Source organism: Neophocaena asiaeorientalis, unplaced genomic scaffold (genome assembly GCF_003031525.2).
Source record: "Neophocaena asiaeorientalis asiaeorientalis breed wild unplaced genomic scaffold, Neophocaena_asiaeorientalis_V1.1 scaffold229, whole genome shotgun sequence".
NCBI classification, from domain to species: Eukaryota; Metazoa; Chordata; class Mammalia; order Artiodactyla; family Phocoenidae; genus Neophocaena; species Neophocaena asiaeorientalis.
The window spans coordinates 2,604,627-2,624,575 of NW_020174096.1; the positions used below are offsets into that span (position 1 = coordinate 2,604,627).

General features: G+C 38.3%; 1 protein-coding gene across 1 annotated transcript in view; it reads left to right on the forward strand.

Annotated features, from left to right (window-relative positions):
- WDR70 (WD repeat domain 70) overlaps positions 1-19,949 on the forward strand; it is a 297,198-nt gene that overhangs the window by 90,357 nt on the left and 186,892 nt on the right. The window contains exon 8 of the mRNA XM_024754657.1: positions 5,604-5,757. Within this exon, the coding sequence (XP_024610425.1) occupies positions 5,604-5,757 (154 nt within the window). The remainder of the gene's footprint in view (positions 1-5,603; positions 5,758-19,949) is intronic.

A 19,949-nucleotide genomic window follows, 5' to 3' on the forward strand; every position in this document is an offset into this window, starting at 1 on the left:
TGAAAAAAAAAAAAAAAAAAAAAGTCATTAAGGAAATAGAAGATTTGAACAACATAATTAATAAATGACTAATTTACATATGTTGTTCCAAAATACATTCAGACATATAAATAATGCTTTTAAAATTGACATATACTGGTCTGTAAATCAAATCTCAGTAAATGCCCAAAGTCTAAATGTTCTCTAATCCTAGTGGAATTAAGTGAGAAAGCAATTCTAAAAAATAATTTGAAAACAACCAAATGTTTGAAAATTAAGCAGTAATTAAGTAAATAATCCCTAGGTCAAAGAAGAAAACACAAGAGAAATTAGAAAGTATTTTTAATTGGGTGATAATGAAAACACAATCAATTAGAACTTGTGACATGCAGCCGAAGCCATATTTAGAAGAAAATTTACACACTTAAATGCATATATTACCAAAAAAACATTTTGATGATCTAAACATCCATTTCAAAAAGCTAGAAAAAATAGTAAATTATATCCAGAGATCTCTAGAGAACAGAAAAAGTAGGAATGATTTCCAGTTTTTTTCATGAGAACAGAAATACCTTGATACCAAAACCTGATAAGAAACTTTTATTTATCCATCCTATATATGGTAGTTTGCCTCTGCTAATCTCAAACTCCCATTCCTTCCCTCCCCTACTTCACTTCCCCCTTGGCAACCACAAGTCTGTTCTCTATGTCTGTGAGTCTGTTTTTGTTTCATAGATAGTTGATTTGTGTTGTATTTTAGATTCCACATGTAAGTGACATCATACGGCATTTGTCTTTGACTTACTTCACTTAGTATGATAATCTCTAGGTCCATCCATGTTGCTGCAAATGGCATTATGAAATGTCCTTTTTACCTTCATTAATGTTCTTTGCTCTAAAGTCTACTCTGCCTGATATTAGTAAGATATACCAACTTTCTTTTAGTCGGTATTTGTGAATTATGTTTTTGCATCCTTTTGCTTTCACACTTTCCTCTCTGTATTGTCTCTTTTAAGTGAAAGCTTATTTTTTAATCATTCTTACAAACTTTGCCTTTTAATTGTAATAATTTAATTATATTTAATGTTATTGCTGATAAGTTTGAGCATAAGTCATCCATCTCATTCATTGTTTTCTATTTGTCCAGCCTGTTTGATTTCCCATTTACTGTCCTTTCCTTTGCATTAAATTTTTAATTAATTAATTAATTAATTTATGGCTGTGTTAGGCCTTTGTTGCTGTGCGGGGGCTTTCCTTAATTGCGTTGAGTGGGCTTCTTATTGCGGTGGCTTCTCTTGTTGCAGAGCACGGGCTCTAGGCGTGCAAGCTTCAGTAGTTGTGGCATGTGGGCTCAGTAGTTGTGGCACATGGGTTTCAGTAGTTGTGGCTCGCAGGCTCTAGAGCACAGGCTCGGTAGTTGTGGCACACAGGCTTAGTTGCTCCGCGGCATGTGGGATTTTCCCGGACCAGGGCTTGAATCCGTGTCCCCTGCATTGGCAGGTGGACTCCCAACCACTGCACCACCAGGGAAGTCCCTGCATTAATTTTTTAATACTATATATTCTCCTCTCAGTTGGCTTGTTAGTGTCTTTTACTGTTCGTTTAGTGTTTACCCTAAAGATTACATCATATATTCTAATAATAGACTGAAATTTTATTAAAAATTAGTACTTTTACCCCTTCCCAGTCAATACAAAGACTTTAGAACATTTACCATATGTAACTACATTTATCCTCTCCTACACTTCTGCAGTTCTTTTCATGTATTTCAATTTTATATATGGGTATGTGTGTGTGTATACATTTTAAGTCCCATCAGATATATTATTGTTGTTTTATGAAGTCAGTAGTCATTGAGATTTACTTATATATGCTCCCTTTCTGTTATTTTTCATACCATACTCTGTATGCTTTTATCTGGGGTCATTTTCTTTCTGCCTGAGGGCTCTTTCCATTAGTATAGTCAGCTGTTGACAAACTCTTTTGGCTTCTGTTTTTCGGGAAATTATTTTGTCTTTATTTTTAGTGATCCTATAATTCCATCTAGGCAGTTATTTTTATTCAGAACTTTGAAGATATCATTGCGTTGTCCTCTGGCTTTTGTTGCTTCTTTGCAAAAGTCTTCCGTTAGTTTTATTTTTACCCTTTTGAAGGAATTTTTTACCCCCACTCTGGCTGTTTTAAACGTTTTACTTTTGTCTTTAAGTTTTCAGCAGTTTTACTATGATATGCCTGGGTGTGGTTTTCTACTATCCTTCTGATGTTTATAATACTTACTGAATCTCTGGTTTAGTGTCTTTTATCATTTTTCCAATTTTGACAGTCACCTCTGCACATTTTGCTTCTCACTCCTTCCATTCTGCAATTCCAGTATGAGACCTTTTTACCATATCTAATGTGTATCTTATGTTTTTTTCTGCATTTTCCATTTTTTCTCACCATGCTTCAATCTAAAAATGATCTTTTAACTGTTAATTCTCTGCTATTAAACCCATCTATTAGTTCTAAATTTCAGTTATGTATTTTTCATTCTAGAATTTCTTCATATTTCTTTTTTATTATTTTCAGTTCTCTATATAAGATCTCTACCTTGTCACTTAATTTCTTAATTATAGTTATACAGAATTCTATGGCTCATGAGTTCAATATCTGGTTCTCCCAATTTCTGTGAACCTGGATAAAAATTTCTTTCCTTTCACTAACTTCTAACTGAAATTTAGCATTTCCTTTAATTATGAAAGTAGGCAACAAAGTCACAGGTGTACCTGCAAATTTCAGGTGCTTTCATATCACATTACCATTGTTACAGGTATATTGAAAGATATATTGTTTATGATCATCACTGCTTTGAAATTACTGAAGTTATCAGACCTGCCTCTAGGCCTAGTTACTTGATACATTAGTGTAGAAACTCCATATTATGTCACAAATTAAAAAATATATATATTTTTATAGTTATTTCTTTATGAATGATTTCCATGGTGTGTCTAGTGTGTTTTTTTTAATGTGTTTAAAAACATTCTAAGAAGGGCTCCATAGACTTCAGACTATAAAATAGTCCAGACCAAAAAAGTGGTTCTGTACAGAATAGGTCAGATTGTGTCATTTCTCAGCTCAAAATGCTCTAGTGGGTTTCCTCTCATTTCTTCTAGAGAGAGTAAAACCAAGGTCCTTTCGGTGCCTTACCTGGCCCTCCACGATCTGCACCACCCCACTGGCTGCATTCTGACCTTATCTCCAACTCCTGTTCTTTTTGCTCATTCTACAGCCACATTGGGAACAAAGCAAGTATTCTCTTCCTGCAGGTCCTTTCTAGTAACTGTTCCCTCTTCTCGGAACACTCTTCCTGAAAATATCTGCATAACCTACTACCTCCGTTACCTGAAAAACTATTCAGTCACTTACTTCCTGACCACTCCACTTAATATATTTATTCCTGCCCCCTTGGTACCTACTATCTGCCTTCCCCATTCTGTTTTTCCCTGTACACGTATCACAGTCTTTCATATTATGTATTTTACATATTTATTAGCTTAGTATTGATTTTGGGAGGGGGTCTTACCATAGGCCTCTGTTACTGGCGGGTGGGACCTTCAGCAATAGTTAGGTCAACTTTGGAGAGCTGTGGTCATTCCCATGCATAACTTTCATCCCTGTTAGCAGCACTGTTTCATTTATGAGCCTATTGTGTTAAGAGTGGAGTGGACGGTGACAAAAGCTAGCAAATGTCAACTGAACTGGCCACCTAACTTTGTCTGCATGGTTGTTCATTGCCTCTTTTAAGGTTGATGCTCTCTGGGGTTAACATGTGATACAAAGAGCTTCATTTTTGGTGTCCACTTTCGTATGTCTGTCTATGTGGATCTTCCCCACATCTCCTTTTCTCAGTCTCCTGATCTTTTCTAGGTTTTATCTTGCATCTCCTGGGGAGAGTGTTTCTAACCAGTGTAGTTTAGACATTTTGCTCACCTGATATAGTTAACATGCTGTCATGGAGATCATGGACCAGCATGAATTTCTTTGGATTCTCCAGGTGATCCAGGTCCCTTGGGACTATTTTAAGACAAAGGACTAGAAAATTAACATAGCCCTAGTTCAAGCATGTAAATGTATACTGCTGTTGATTTACATATGACTGTCAACTGCTTTTGGTCTTCCTTCCTAATAGAAGTAGAAACACCTGCTTTATGGGATCAGTGACTGCATAGCACTTACCTGACAGAGAGCAATAACCCTGTCTTTATATGCTGCTAAATGGGCCCTCCGGCTTTCAGTGTGTAGTCTTTAATTGGTGATTAATCATCCTCAGCCTTTCATTGTCTTTCTTTTTTGCGCTGACTGCCCCTAGCAATAAGCTACCCAGTCCCATAGACCTTTCAATTACTTCCTTTCCTGTATGTCTCAAATGCCTGAAGTATTGCACCAGCCAGTGCCTTCCCTTTGACCAACAGTTTTAGCAGTTGCATTTGCGCTGCTGCAGCTTATCAGGGACTATGTACCACCAGAGATGGGGCCCTCATTGCTAACCAGTCAGTGACACCACTGGAGTGGATTTCACAGGTCTACTTTTGCTACCAAGTCTCTCAGGTTAGGTTCCCCCAAAACATTTTGAAGCTTCAGGATTTGCATGTAGGAGGTTTGTTGAGGAGTGCTTCTGGGATCAACCCCTAGGAGAGAAGGTGCAGGGAAACGGCATTAGGAAGATGGAGGAACTGAATTGCTAGGTAGTTGCAACAGCAGTCTCAGCTGATTCCCGCAGGGAGATCTGAAGCTGGAATAACCCTTCTGAGATATTCCTGATTGAAACAGAGGGCTGGACCATTTTACTGCACATTGACCAGTCATTGACTGTGGGATGTTTTGGGATGGTAACATAACCTTGGATGAGGGAGTTCTCTGCGATTCAGGGAAATTCCTGAGGGTTTAGTTTAGTTGTAAGCCACCAGCAGGCCAAATCCTGGAAGCTTGGGGGAATGAGTACTTCAGTCCTGAAAGGATTGATCTGGGTGGCACATCGTAGCATTCACTACAGCCACATGGCAAGATCACTTTCAGTGGGGTGGTGAGGGTGGAAAGGATACTACAGTGCTAGAGAAATAAGGAGGGAGATGAAAACTTGTTTAGATAGCTTAGCTGTGAAGGGGAGGAGAGAGAGGGAGAGTAGTCAGAAGTTACTGAGGAGACTGGAAAGGGGTGGGATCCAGAATATAGGTAGTAGATATGCCTGGGGCAGGAAGAGGTTCATTTTTACCATTGTAATCAAAAGGAAGAAGCAAGAGAGGCATTCAGAAGCAGATACATTTATAACAGTAATCAGAGGACTTTGACGCAGTTCTTATATGTTTCTTCTGGGAAAGAGCAGGAAGAATCAACAGCTACAGAGGGGGAGTTGTTTCGGTTGAAGATTTAAGGCGAGTAGAGATTTTAATAGATTGCTATGGAGAGTGGGAGGAGAACTTAACAGGGTAGGCACTGGTGTTGAGGGCCCATTTGAGGTTGATGTTCCTGATTTTGTAGAATTAACAATTTGTGGAGTTGTGTGACTGTTTTTCTGACAGTGCTTAATAAGTGAAAGTATAAACATGCTCAGTGTCTTACCAGATTGTCTTTTTTTTTTTTCATAGCCATCAGATCAAGTCATTACAGTACAGTAACACAGGAGACATGATTCTTGTTGTATCTGGAAGCTCTCAGGCCAAAGTGATTGACAGAGATGGTTTTGAAGTAATGGAGTGTATAAAGGGAGACCAGTATATTGTAGATATGGCCAACACCAAGGTAAGTATGACACAATATTTTAGTGAATTTAATTAATTCAGTACACATTTACTAACAACTTGTTGGTGCTGCCATAGTTTACCCCCAAAGTTAATGTCTTAAAAATAATTTATTATTTCTTGCAATTTTGTGTATTGACCAGGAAGTTCTTCTGCTTCATAGTGTCAGCTGGGGCACTAGGATAGTTGTAAAAGTCCAAAATGACCTCACTCTGATGGTTTACAGCTGGTGCTCTCACCAGTGGCATTTCTTTCTCTCTTCCTCTTTCCCCTGCCCCTTCTCTCTCTTTCTCTCTCTCTCTCTCTCTCTCTCTCTCTCTCTCTCTCTCATACACACACACACGCACACATTCTCTCCCTCCAACCCTGCCCCCTTTCTCCTTCCACGTGTCTAGTTTGGGTTTTCTCACAGTGTGGTAGACACTTAGTGTGGTTTGACTTGCTGCTTGGTGACTAGGTCCCATGAAGGATAAACATGGGAACTTCAGATTCCTTAAGGTCTGGTGTTGAGTCTTACACAGCATCATAGGACCAGCCCAAATTTGGGGAGAGAGGAGATAGACTTCACCATTTGGTGGGTGAATGGCAAGATCACATTGTAAAGTATCGTGGGGGTTGCGAGATATGAATGCAGCCATCTTTTGAAATACAGTCTACCACAATCCTACTATGTACTAGGCTTTAGGACAAGAATGAAAAAGGGTCTCATCAATCTTTTTATGTAAAGGATTTTAGTGGTATAATGATATTTTAAAATTAATGTATATTAAATATCAATTAACTGTGGTCCCAATAATGCTATGAAACTTAATGGCTTATTTGTAATTGCTAACATATATATGGGTTGGCTGCTCTTGCCTGGGCTTGGCTCCAAGCTGCAGATGGAGTGTAGGCTTGTTCTGTGTGACTCTGTTCCTCCTTGTACAAACAAACTACCTGAGGGCATGAATTTCTTATGGTGATGGCAGAAATACAAGAAGGAAACTCCAACTCTGACAGCATATTTCAAGCCATTGCTCATATCATGTCCACGAACATTCCACTGACCAAAGCAAATCACATGACCATGAGTAACATCTGGTCTCTAGTGAGAGGAACTGTAGTACCACATGTCAGAGGTTGTGGATACAGGGAGGGGTGATGGGTTGGGAACAATAATGCACTTTTTAATTTAGCGACCACACTGTGCAGCACTTTGTGCATTCTGGATTTTAAAAGGTTTTTATTATGTATTATATCAAGTCTACCACCGTATGAATGGAAATTAAGACTTTATGTAGTTTTTATGTGTTGTAATATTTCTCTAAGTAAATCTCTCCTATACATAAATAAAAATGATTTAAAGATATGTTAAAGTGTCAGTGCATATGGTTGATGTAGAATTTTGAGCCTTCATTTGAATTCTGATTTTCACTCTTTCTTCCCCTCCTATCTAGTACCTTCTTCTAGTACCTTTTGGGTTGTGCCTAAGTCAGCATCTTACATGAGATTTGATTGTCTAAGAAAATACACTCGATCCTCATTATCTGTGATTTTTGTATTTGCAAGCTCACCTACGTGCTAAAACTTTTTTGTAAACCCAAAATCAATACTCACAGCCCTTTCATGGTAAATTCCAGACATGCATCTGGCAGAGTGGCAGAAAAGCATTTGAGCAAGGCGATGCTCCACCTTCTTGTTTCAGTTCTCATACTGTAATCAAGTGTCCTTTTGGAAGTCTATTTAGTGCTACATTTTTCTTATTTTTGTGCTTTTTGTTGGTGATCTTGCTGTTTAAAATGGCCCCCAGGGCTGAATTGCTGTAGTCCTGTCAAGTGTTACCTAAGTTCAAGAAAGTCTTTGATGTGCCTTATAGAGAAAATACATGTGTTAGATAAGCTTCATTCAGGAAAGAGTTATAGTGCTGTTGGCTATGAGTTCATTGTTAATGACTCAACTATATATGTTAAATAAAAGATGTCCTTAAACACAAACGTATATAAAACAAAGTTATGTATTGATTGGTTGACAAAAATGTGACCAGAGACTTGCAGCAGTCTAATCCTGTATTTGATAATTCAGTGTTTGCAGAACTTTGTAGACCATAACTACTGTGAGTAGTTGAATTGACTGTAGTTGAATTGACTGAGAATTGACTGTAATCTATTTTAGGCGCTCTAGTTGAGCTATTGGAATAAATTAATACAGTGTGTTTCAAACTGCCCTCTGCTGAAGCCTAGTGAAATGCTTCTTAATCCTAATGAGGATCACAGTCTCATGCCTTTCCTTTTGTTTATTGAGTGTCCAGTGTGTGTTAGATGATTCAAACAGCATTCAAATATAATTTAAACATAATGCTATATGCAATTATATTGTAGTGGTGGCTTGAATAGTGTTTTTTCCCCCCACGTATTCCACTAGAGTTTCTCTCCCCTCATCTTAAAATCATTGCCCTAAGGATTCCACCAAAGATGTTGTTTTGAGGGTGATGGTGATAAGGAAATAAAGCAGATAGGGCTCCAGATCAATCTCCCTATCTTAAACTCAAATAGTTCTGTTTTTATCTGTTTCATTTGAAGCTTTTGGGAATCTAAAACTTTATTTAAACAATGGGTTTGTGGAAAGGAAAGCTTTAAAAACTCTTATTTAACTTATTCTTTTTTAGTTTATGGTTACAATTTTGCTTAAATAATATGAGGAAGAGAAGTTTTTGCCAGTTTCTAAGCTCTTAATGATTTCAGCTGTTCAGGGCTTCTTACGTTATAATAAGACTTTGTGGATTTAGGTTTTAGCCAAGAAAATTTCAAGAAGAAAGAAATCTGGTTGGTTCTGTATCTGGCTGTTTCTGCAGTTTCAGAAATATATATATATTTATATAAATATATATATATATTACATATAGTAAGATTATTGGGAAAGTAGGACGAGGGTAGATAAACAAATCTATGTAGAAATGTAGGAAATTAAAATATTAAGTTAATTACCAATATGCAAAAAACAACCATATATTGTAACTAAGTATTATAACTCTCCCAATCTTGTCTAATATTATCTCTACTTTGATTTCAAAATCATGGTTAATATTTACTCTCTCCATTTTCCAGGAGCAAATATAATTAACTATTTGTTTAGGAAACATTACTTGTAACTTAATTGTAGTCTTTGGCTTGAGTGATGGGTTTTAGAAATGCAAGAATTATTATTTGAAAGAAGCAGATTTCATTGGACCCTTTTTCTTAATTTCTAAGCTTCTTTTCTGATTCCAAGAGTAATTATTAACTTGTGGCTTTACTGGAAAGTTCAACAAGTAGGACATTAAAGGAAACTATTAAATATATCTGATCTATTATTATAAAATATTATGTACTTCAAACATAAACAGGCCTTTCTAATTAGATTATTAAATTGTTATATCGTTAGATTTTTATCTCTAATCTTTGTGTCTTTGGGTGTATGTGTATATTTCTTTTTAATATGTACCTATAGTGGTACAGCATTTTTTTTTTCTGTTACATACTGCAGCACAATGCATTACATTACAGGGAGAGTATTCATATTTATACCTTTAAAAATAGTTTATTGGGTTTCTAACAGTAATTCTTATTGACTATTAAAAATTTGGAAAATAAAAAAAGAAAAAATACTCATAACTCTACTACCCAAATATAATCACTATTAAGATGTCCGTTTCTGTATTTTTTCCTTTATGCATCTGAAAAACATTTTTTCTGATCACACCGGAACCTTTATATCATTTATTGTTTGGAGCCACATTTTACATGTTCTGCAGTCTTGGGATTGTATGCCAGTGCCTCAGGGCCTGTAGTGGGGTGGAATGAGAGGGCTTAGAGTGTGAGTGAGGGGCAGCAGGCCTCCTCCTTCAGCCCGAGAAGTTCCAATTTTGTCCGTTTTATGTGTTGGAGTTCTCTATAAGATATCCTTTGAAAATCAGGTTCTGCTGTGTCTTTAAAATATGAAGGTCACTGATCTGGGGTTCATGGGATTTATTGGTTATATTATCTGGGAAAATGGGACCTTACTTCTTCAGGTTTAAGTCATTAGGAAAGTAGAACAAGGATAAACAGGAATCAACCCATAAACCATTCAAAAGCATGCTTTAAAAACTGTAGTTATATTGTCATCTAAAACTTACTTATTCTAAACGAGAATGTTAGTACATTACTTCCAATCAGAGAGTGTTTTTCTTTTTTTCTGTTCGTTCTTTTTGACCGTGCCCTGCGGCATGTGGGATCTTAGTTCTCTACCACGGATCAGACCTGCGCCCCCTGCAGTGCAAGTGTGGAGTCTTAACCACTGGACCGCCAGGGAAGTCCCAGAGAGTGTTTTTCTCTATTACTTTAAACTCTTAGACACATACTTTGCCTTCAGCCTTTTTCTTTTTCAACATTAAAACAATTCTGTGCCATTTATTTCATAATTACTTGGCTAAAGTGGGAGGGGACAGGCTCAGGGGACACCAGAATTCTTGAATATTTTAGTGGGCCATCTCTCTGTGAGTATACTTTAATTATGGAGATTAGAAGCTTTATAAGGAATTCTGGGGAAAAGGTATTTTCAGATGCTGTATTTATATTTGAATAGTACGTGTAGTTATTCTGATATCCAGCCAGTCGAGAAAATTGCCCTTATTATTTGGAGATGAAATATTTTAGTCATGTCCTTTTAATGGTAAATATTGTTTCTTAGGAGTAAAATATTGTAAACTGTGAATTCTAGGTATATTTTTATTTCCTTAAGCATTTGTAACTGATGGTTTTAACTGCAAATATAAACTCTAAAAAATGCAGTGATTTAAAGTACATTGTGTTTCTTTGCAGTTTCTGAATATTTCCAGAGCTTTTTATCTAATAGAAACTCCATAACACTAGTTTCTATCCTTTTGACATATCCCCATCATTTTGGGGGTACTTTCTTACATTCTGGCACAACAAAAGTTCCTGGCTCACCTTGTACTTTTCTGTTCTGATTTCTCTAGCATTCCATTGCTCTTTTGAATAGGGAATTCTATTTACAAATCAACATCTGGGCACTGGATATGTTCATTGCTGCTGAGGTGTTAATGCTTCTAGACAATTTCAGAAGACAGAGCTGAGGCTGGGAGGATAAACCAACCAATCAAAAAATAAACAAAATATATTAAAAAATCATGAGTTCACCCTGATACATCTAATTCTCATCCAACTTCCTAGCCTTTCCCCATTCCATATTTGTATTTCACTTCTCCAGTGAGAAACTTGGCCTCCAGCATCACCAGTATATTTTCTCATTTCTTCAGTGGTATAGTCCATAGAAAGTAATTTCAGAATTGCTACACACACAGTCCTTGTAGGAAGAATTCTAAGAAGACACCCAAGATTCCCTGCCCCTCCCCTTGGGTGTGGATGTGACCAATGACTATGATGAGATACTTCTGTGATGAGGTTATATTGTCTGGTTGTCTTTAAGAAAGGAAAATTATCTTCAGTGCATCCTGCCTAATCAGATGAGCCCTTAAAAGGGATTGGGCTCTTCCTGGCAAAAAAGGATTTTAAAATTCGAGGGATTTGACTCAAGGGTGATTCTCTGTTCAGGGCTTTGAAGATGCAAGCAGAACCTGAGTGATGAAGTTGGGTGCATAGCTATAGCCAAGGAGATTTCCAAGCAAAATGTTGAAAGTACTGCCTGGTTTCTTCTTGCTACTTATAATAAAATATGAGAGAAAAAAGGTAAACTGAGAGAAGTCTTGTTTAAAAGGAATGAGTACTAGATGATTTAGTTAATTTTGAACCTATCCAGATGGCAAAGAATGTTAAAATGAAGAAATTGCTTCTGAAAGTGTGGCATAGAGGAAAAAGCCCAGGGTGTGGCTATATAACCTTTTGCTAAAACCTCAGAAAGATCAAAAGGTCAGAATATTCAGTCACACTAAAGACTCTTTCAAGAAATGAAGCATGTGCCTCACAGATTTTCTCAAACAAACCAGGTGACCTCTAGGAAGCTTAAGGAGGTTATTTCTTAGCCATTTCAGCAAGGGCTATGGTTAAAGAAGGGATTTCTTTTTCCCCTATTCTTTTTTTTTTTTTAATTTTTATTGGAGTATAGTTGACTTACAATGTGTTAGTTTCAGGTGTACAGCAAAGTGAATCAGTTGCACATACACATATCCACTCTTTTTTAGATTATTTTCCCATATAGGCCATTACAGAGTATTGAGTAGAGTTCCCTGTGTTATATAGTAGGTCCTTATTAGTTATCTATTTTATATATGGTAGTGTGTATATGTCAAGAAGAGATTGTTTTTGCAAAGATTTTGGGGCATGGCTTTGCCTAATTCAGATTCAACAAGAGAAAGGTTTTCATTTGCTGGCTTTGAAAGTGAAGGAATCCATGTGGCAAGGACACAGCCTCTACATGCTGAGAGCAGCCCCCAGCTGACAGATACAATGAAATAGGCATCTTAGTCTTGCACCCACAGGAAGTTGGATTCTGCCAGCAACCTGAATGAACTTGGAAACAAATGCCTCCCCAGAGCCTCCAGAAGGAAGCCCTACCGACATCCTGATTTTAGCCTATGAGACCCTGAGCAGAAAATTCGGACTTCTGGATTGTGACTGGACTTCTCATCCCCCTAACTGTTAGCTAATAAATTGGAGTTGTTTTAAACCCCTAAGTTGGTGGTAATTTGTTACACAGCAATAGAAAACTAACACGGTTCTGCAAATACCAAACATACTAAGTAATTATGAAAGTCCCTGAGGAGGTGGTAGTGATAGAGATCAGACATAAGAGCAAGAATTAGCTTTGAGTGGGAGGAGGGAATTTATTTGCACTGGGAATGGAGGGATAAGGATGGGCTCGTGTGCAGGTACGTTTATAGGTGGTGAGCCTTAGATAGGCAGTTGAAGGTATCACCATGTAGTCACAGGGTCATTTCCTAGTTTTGTGGTAGGAGGTGTTGGGATGAGGCCTCATGTAGGACAGTGAAGGCTTAGAATAGCTATTGATGGCGTGAGAGGAAAATTGCTGGAAGAATTGTGGGAGTGTTAATGACCACCAAATCTAAATTTGTAGATAGTCATTTGGCATATTTGTATGATATCCCTGAGTCTATTCATGAGCCCGAGGTGTTTGAATGTAGTACAGTGATGATGAGGAGGGGGTTATTCCATAACAAAAGTTGTGCATTATAAGTACAGCAAAAGGACACTCAGGTTTACACTGAGTGATTGGTTGAAATTTAGGATGTTGAAAAGAAAGTTCTTGATTTCAGAAAAGGAACCATCTGTGGACAGAGTTAGCCATAGTTGGGGCTGCTGAAATATCTTAGAAGAGGTCATTGGAATTGAGTAGATTAAAGAAGAATGAATCGATCTCTTTGATATCTTCAAATGGATTTTAAAATTGCTCAGGAATTAGAAAGATTTGGACTTCAGAGTCCTTGATTCCTAGAAGTAAATTACTAAGAGTGTGATGGATTACAACAGGGGTCAGCAGGATACAGCCTGTGGTCCAAATCCAGCCTGCAACCTGTGTTTTGTAAATAAAAGTTTTCCTGAAACACAGCCATGCCCATTCATTTACTATTGTCCATGACTGCTTTTGTACTTACAGTGGTAGAATTTGGGTAGTTGCCTCAATGACCATGTGGCCCAGAAAGCCTAAAATAGTTACTATGTAGTCCATTAGAGAAGAAGTTTGCCACCTCCCGAAATCAAACTATGAACGTTTTCTCCAGCAAAATATACCGACAGAAAATCTTGCTGGCAACTTCAGGAAGTTTGGTGATTCCTGAAAGCCCATGAATAGACTTTGGTTAAGAAGAACTTTTGGATTAAAGCTCAAGGTATATTCCCTGATGCATTTCATCTCTTCATAGGAGTTGCTTCTGTTAGTTAGCTCACCATATGCCAAAGACATGGGTACTTTCATTTTTGTGGGTCACAGAGCCTCACTTCATTCAGTGAGTACAAATGGTGCTGTGGCGAGGCAGCTATTTTACAGCGTTTGTCATGAGGCTGCCACGGGGGTATGGATGGACAAGTATTGATCAGCACACCTCTGTGTGTGTGTGCGCGCGCGTGTGTGTTAGAGGAAACCAATAGTTGTCATGGTTTGATAATGTCCTCTCTGTATGCAAAGTTTAGCATATTATGAGAAACAAATAGATGTTTCATTCTTTCTACTAGGCTCTTTCCAGTTAAGGCTGTTAAATAAATGAGGGAAACAAGTTTTTTTTTTTCCAGGGGCGCCTGCCTATGTTTAGATAAAGGAGAAAGAGAGAAAACCTAGTTTATTTGATGAAAAAGTGTTTTAGTCACTGACTCTTCTTTAATAGGTGTCACTTTAAAATTTTTTCCGCTAATGTTAGCCTTGGTACTGAATCTGTTTAGTTCCATTTAAGAATCCTTAGTTGAACTTCATTTTTTGTTATGACTAATTTTCGTCACTGTTTTAACACAAGGGTACTTAACATTCCCTTTGCCTTTGTCATACTCTTGTCTTTACAAACAAGAAACATTCATAGTCTTTTAGATTTCTTCAGTTTAACTTACTATTTGTGTTCATATTTTGTGTATTCAACAGCTAAGGTGACCACATTTTATCATAGTGTTCTATGTAATAAGGATCATCTTCTTTTGGTCCTCTTAGAACTATTGTTTATATTTCAAGATGCTATTTCAACTCTAGTCAACAAATATCAGTAGAAGACCTGTTTTCTGGAGGCTGCCTTCAAGACCAATATGGGCTGGGTCAGTTTTGGGGTTGTTGTTATGTCAAAGCATAGGAAGTGGGATTCTAAGAACTGGACTGAGCAGCACCCATTGTGCTGAGAATGGGTGAATCCCTGAGTCTGGGAGTGGGAGAGGAAGATGGTAAACTAGGAACTGTCTGGGAGGTAAGCAGGCTCCACATTAGATTAAGAGGCCAGGCAGAGATGTCAGTGGAGGTGGAGCTGAGCTAAACAGAGCGGGAGAATGAAGGTGTGGAGTAGTGTGCAAGATTGAGGAAGCCAAGGCAGTTTAGGATCTAAGTCCTTGAAGGTAGGGCATATCTTGGGATTATTGGGGTGTTCTTTCTGCTGCAAGTCACGAGCTGTTTTCCCAGAGGCAGATATTTAATGGGGTGAAACTAGATCAGGTACCTATTTACTGCTTGGTATTAGAAATTCTTTTTTTTTTCTTAAATAAGCAAAGACTGGCAAATTTCTATTTTGAAAAGAGCTTAATGGGATCCCTGACAGTCCTATGATTTTACTCTATGAGCCAGTTTAATTACTATCTTTTAGTACCTTAGGTGCACAAAATTGAGGGGAACCTAACACACTTAACTGTTCATGGCGCCCACCCATCATGCCATTCATATCTGGTGGTCAGTTCTCATAATACTGTAACTCTCAGCAGTGTCTGACACAGTTGATTATTCTCTCCTTCTTGAAACGTCTTCTTTACTGCCCCCTTTCCCTCTCACTGCACATCTGTTCCATTGGCAAAACATGTTTTACCTACAAAGCTTTATGAATAAAGCTGCTATTAACATTGACATGTAGATAATTTTGAAATTGGAAAGTGTGAATCCTTCAACTTTGTTCCTTCTTTTCATGATTATTTTTTAAAATTAATTAATTTATTTTTGGCTGCATTTGGTCTTCATTGCTGCGTGCAGGCTTTCTCTAGTTGCGGCAAGTGGGGGGCTACTCTTCATTGCAGTGCACGGGCTTCTCACTGCAGTGGCTTCTCTGGTTGCAGAGCACGGGCTCTAGGCATGCGAGCTTCAGTAGTTGTGGCACGTGGGCTCAGTAGTTGTGGCTCGCGGGCTCTAGAGCACAGGCTCAGTAGTTGTGGCACATGGGCTTAGTTGCTTTGTGGCATGTGGGATCTTCCCGGAGCAGGGCTCGAACCAGTGTCCCCTGCGTTGGCAGGCGGATTCTTAACCACTGCTCCACCAGGAAGGTCCTCATGATTATTCTTAAATTAGTATTTTTTGAAATAATAAAATAATAAGAATAAAAAATAATAAATATTCTTGAAATAATAAAATGATTCTTGAAATTTTTTTGTTATTCTTTTATTTTCCATGTGAATTAGTTCTCTTAGTTTTCTTTCATCTTAGAATGTCTTTATTTCACCTTCACTCCTGAAGTACATTTTCTGTACATTTAACTTGACAGTATTTTTCTCCCATTACTTTAAAAGTATTGTTCCACTGTCTTTTGGCTTTCATTAGTTTGTTTTTTGTTTTCAGTTCATTTTGTTTGGCATTCACTGAGGTTCTTAGATCTGTAAGTTTACATTTTTCACCACTTTGGGGAAATTTTTAGCCATTATTTCTTCAAAAATTTTTTGCACCTATCTCCTCTTTCTGAATCTTATATAACATGAATACTAAATCTTTTGATATTGTCTAATATTATTGTCTCTGCTCATTTTTTCCCTATTCTTTTTTCTTCCTATGGTTTAGATTGAATTATTTCTATTGACCTGTCTTCAAGTTCACTGACTCTGTCCTCTGACGTATCCATTCTACTATTGGGCCCCTCCAGTGAATTTTTAATTTCCATTATTTTTCAGTACAACCATTTTAAAAAATTAGTCTGTTTTTCTTTGCTGAGCATGTCTATCTTCGTATTTGTTTCAAAAGTGTTTGCTTTCCCTTTTTGTATCATGATTGTAAACACTGATTTAAAGTAATTTTCTGAGAATTCTAACATTTAGGTCATCTTGTGGTTGGCATCTTTTGTCTTATTTCTTGAGAGCTGGTTAGATTTTCCTGGTTCTTTGTATGTTAAATTTTGGATTGTATCCTTGACACTTTGAATACTGTGTTATGAGATTCTGACTCCTGTCTAAAACTTCTGGAGAACGCTAGAGGGTTTTTTTGCTTATGTGAATATGTGGTTTCTTTTAAGCTGACAGTCAGTCTGATTAGTTTTAGACTGTATGTCCTGACCTGACTTCTGTGAGCTGTTTTTACTTCCAGTATTGGTTTAATTTCCAAAGCCTTTATGCCTTTGTATGCTATTCTGGTTTGTCTCATGTGTGTGTTACCCAGCAGTCTGTGTGGAACCTTGATGGTAGTCTGCACCATCTTGAGATCTCAGTGCTTTTCTTCAGTTGATTCTGACAGGTTTTACATATATGTACCTCAGGAGTGAGCTCAGGACTTTTTGTACAGATTTAGATGCTGTTTTTCTCTAGCTTTCTTATTCCTTAAGCCCGTAATTTTCCCTTTACCCTCTGTTTTCAGAAGTTTTCTGTTCTGGTGTTCTTGCTGGAAAACCAGAGACTTACTCTTTTTGTGCTATGTAGCAGTTCCTATAACTGGATATGCCTCTGGGCAAAGCTGGAATGGGATGGGGAAATCAAGTTTTACCTACCCCTCAGCAGCTGCTTCTATGAGTTGGTGGGAAAAGAGAGTGCTGCTAGTCTGTGTTGGCATTATCCCAATGTAAAGCATAGAGTATCAGAAGGTTTCTGTCCTACAAATGCTACTGTATGGTTGGAAGGCTTAGGCTTACTTTGTTGCTAATGTTGGCCTAGTAGACGGCATGGAACATCAAAAGTGTTCTACCCCATTGAGGTTGCTGTCCTTGCTGCTTTTGGGTCAGGGGAGGAGACGCCTTGCCTCTTTGGTGCTGGCCTTTCCCTGGTGTAAGGTCAGGAGAGCCAACAGATATCCTCCCCAAAGGGCTTCTCCTGTCACCAGGGAGAGGGCAGTTACTGTTTTGTTGCTGGCAGTCATCTGCTGTGATCGCCTCACAGGGCCACTGCAGCTGGTTGGGAGGATGCGAAGGGCTACCTCAGAGCCACTGCTTGCCTGGTGTGAAAAGGAGGCAGTCACTAGTTCTTTGGCCTGTAAAGGCTACTCCATGTCTGGTACCAGCACTGAGGGGAGACCGGCAGCTTTGTTCCTTGTGCTTGCCTGGCATAGGGTAGGTCAGGTCACAAGAGCTTTGTCTCCCAGGTCCTTCACTACTCTCCCTACCCACCACCCCTACCCTCTGGAGATTGCGGCCTTTTCTTGGAACCCCGTCTATCTGCTCTTGCTCTCAGTTGTCAATGTGGGCTGCCCCAGAGCTTATGTTGGGAAGTGAGAAGGCAGAAAACATCCCCCCAGGAAACTCATCACCTCACTGCTCCTTGGGACCTGGGTTATGTATCCTTTTTGCTTGATCTTATCTACTATTCAGTGTCTTCTGGCAGTAACTTTTAAAATTTTGTTCAGAACTTATTGTAATCAGATGGAGTGATAGGATGGAATGTGTATATTCCATCTGGAGTGAAACTGGAACCTCCTGCAAAATATATTTTAATTCACTGCAGTTGCCTGATAAAAATTATGAGCGAGGATTTCAGTACCTGTTCTTGCAGCAGAAGCTTACTCTACTTGATTTATGTGTAATGAGAATGCTGGAAGGGGTGAATGACACTTGATGTGAAATGCAGGAACAATGCCCCCAAACCACGCTACAAACCTGGTTTGCTGATAAAATCGTGAGGGTCACTGCCAGACATTGAATGTCACAGCTTGTACCACTGCTACTGAAGAGCAGGGAACTCTGTCTTGCAGGAGATGCAGTACTGCTGTCCTGAAGGAGAGTCCTCAGGTCTGAATGTTGTGTCTCCCCCAAGTTCATATGTTGAAATCCTAACCCCAACGTGATGTTACTAGGAGGTGGTGCCTTTAGGTGGTGATTAGGTCATGAAGGCAGGACTCTCATGAATGGGTTTAGTGCCCTTATGAAAGTGGACAGAGAAACTTCTCTTTCCCCTTCACCATGTGAGGTTATAGCAGAAAGACCGCATCTGTGAATTAGGAAGTTCGGACACTAAAACTGCCTTGGTCTTGAACTTCCCAGCCTCCAGCACTATGAGAAATAAATGTTTGATGTTTATAAGCCACTCAGTTTATGGTATTTTTGTTGTAGCAGCCTGAATGGACTGAGATAGAAAGAGGGTATCCTCATTGTCTTTGAGCCACAGCTCAAAATGAATGCTGTGGCTGGAGCTCAATTGCATTTCCTGTGTCGTATCTGTAAGGGAGGCTGGCAAAGTTGGCATCTGACTTTTTGCTTCTCTATGAGTGGTAGCCTCTGTCTTCTACGAAGAGTCATTTTTGGGGTGAATTCCCTAAACACAGAATGAGGTTCATGTTCTCCATGGCCAGAAAGAATGACACGTATTTATACAGTCACCCCATTCACACAGTTGCTCGGATCACAGGCATTGGCTTCATCTGTTATTATAGCCCAGATCCAATTCTTTAGGGAATCCTATTGTCTCTGTCTTTAAAATGTATCCCAAATCTTCTCACTTCTGAACACTTTCTTGCTGTTCCCTAGTCCAGGCCACTGTCAATTTTCACATGAACCACATCAATATCTTCCCAGTTGACCCTCTTAATTCCTATGTTGTTTTTGCAGCAGACTTTTCTTCACAGAGCAGCCAGAATATATTTTTTAAAGTATTTATTTTCATGTAATTTCAAATTTACAGAAAAGTTGTAAAATCAGTACACAGCTTCTTTATACCCCTTTTTCAGATTTACCAATTGCTAACGTTTCACCCCATTGCTTTATCTCCCCCTCATCTCTTCCTCCCTTCCTCCCTCAACTAATATACACTCTCCCTCCTTTCCTCCCACCTCACTTATATACCCCCCAGACACTCACATGCATATGTATACGCACATACATAAAAATTATGTATGTGTGTTTAATTTCCCCCAACTTTTGAAAACAAGTTGCAAACATAATGCTCCTTTGCTCTTAAATTCTTTAGTGTGGTGTTCCTAATAACATTACATTTTTTTATATAACCATGAATTTAATGTTGATAAAATACTATTTAATCCATAGTCAATAGTTTCATCAGTTATCTTAATGATCTTGTCCCTAATTATTTTCTCACCAGTTCAATCATTATGCCTTTTTGTCTCCTTTAATTCGGAATAGTTCCTCTGCTCCCCTGCCCCTTTTTCACTTTGATATTTTTGAAGACTGTAAGCCAGTTGTTTTATAAAATGTAGAATTTGATTTTGCCTGTTTTTTCTCATAATTAGAGTCAGGTATGCATTTCTAGAAAGATTCACCCACAAATGATATTGTACCCTCACTTCCTCATATCAGAAAGTACATGATGTCAGTTGCATCCCAGTATTGATGATGTAAACTTGGATCACTTGTTAAGATGGAGCCTACCAGATTTCTTCTTCACT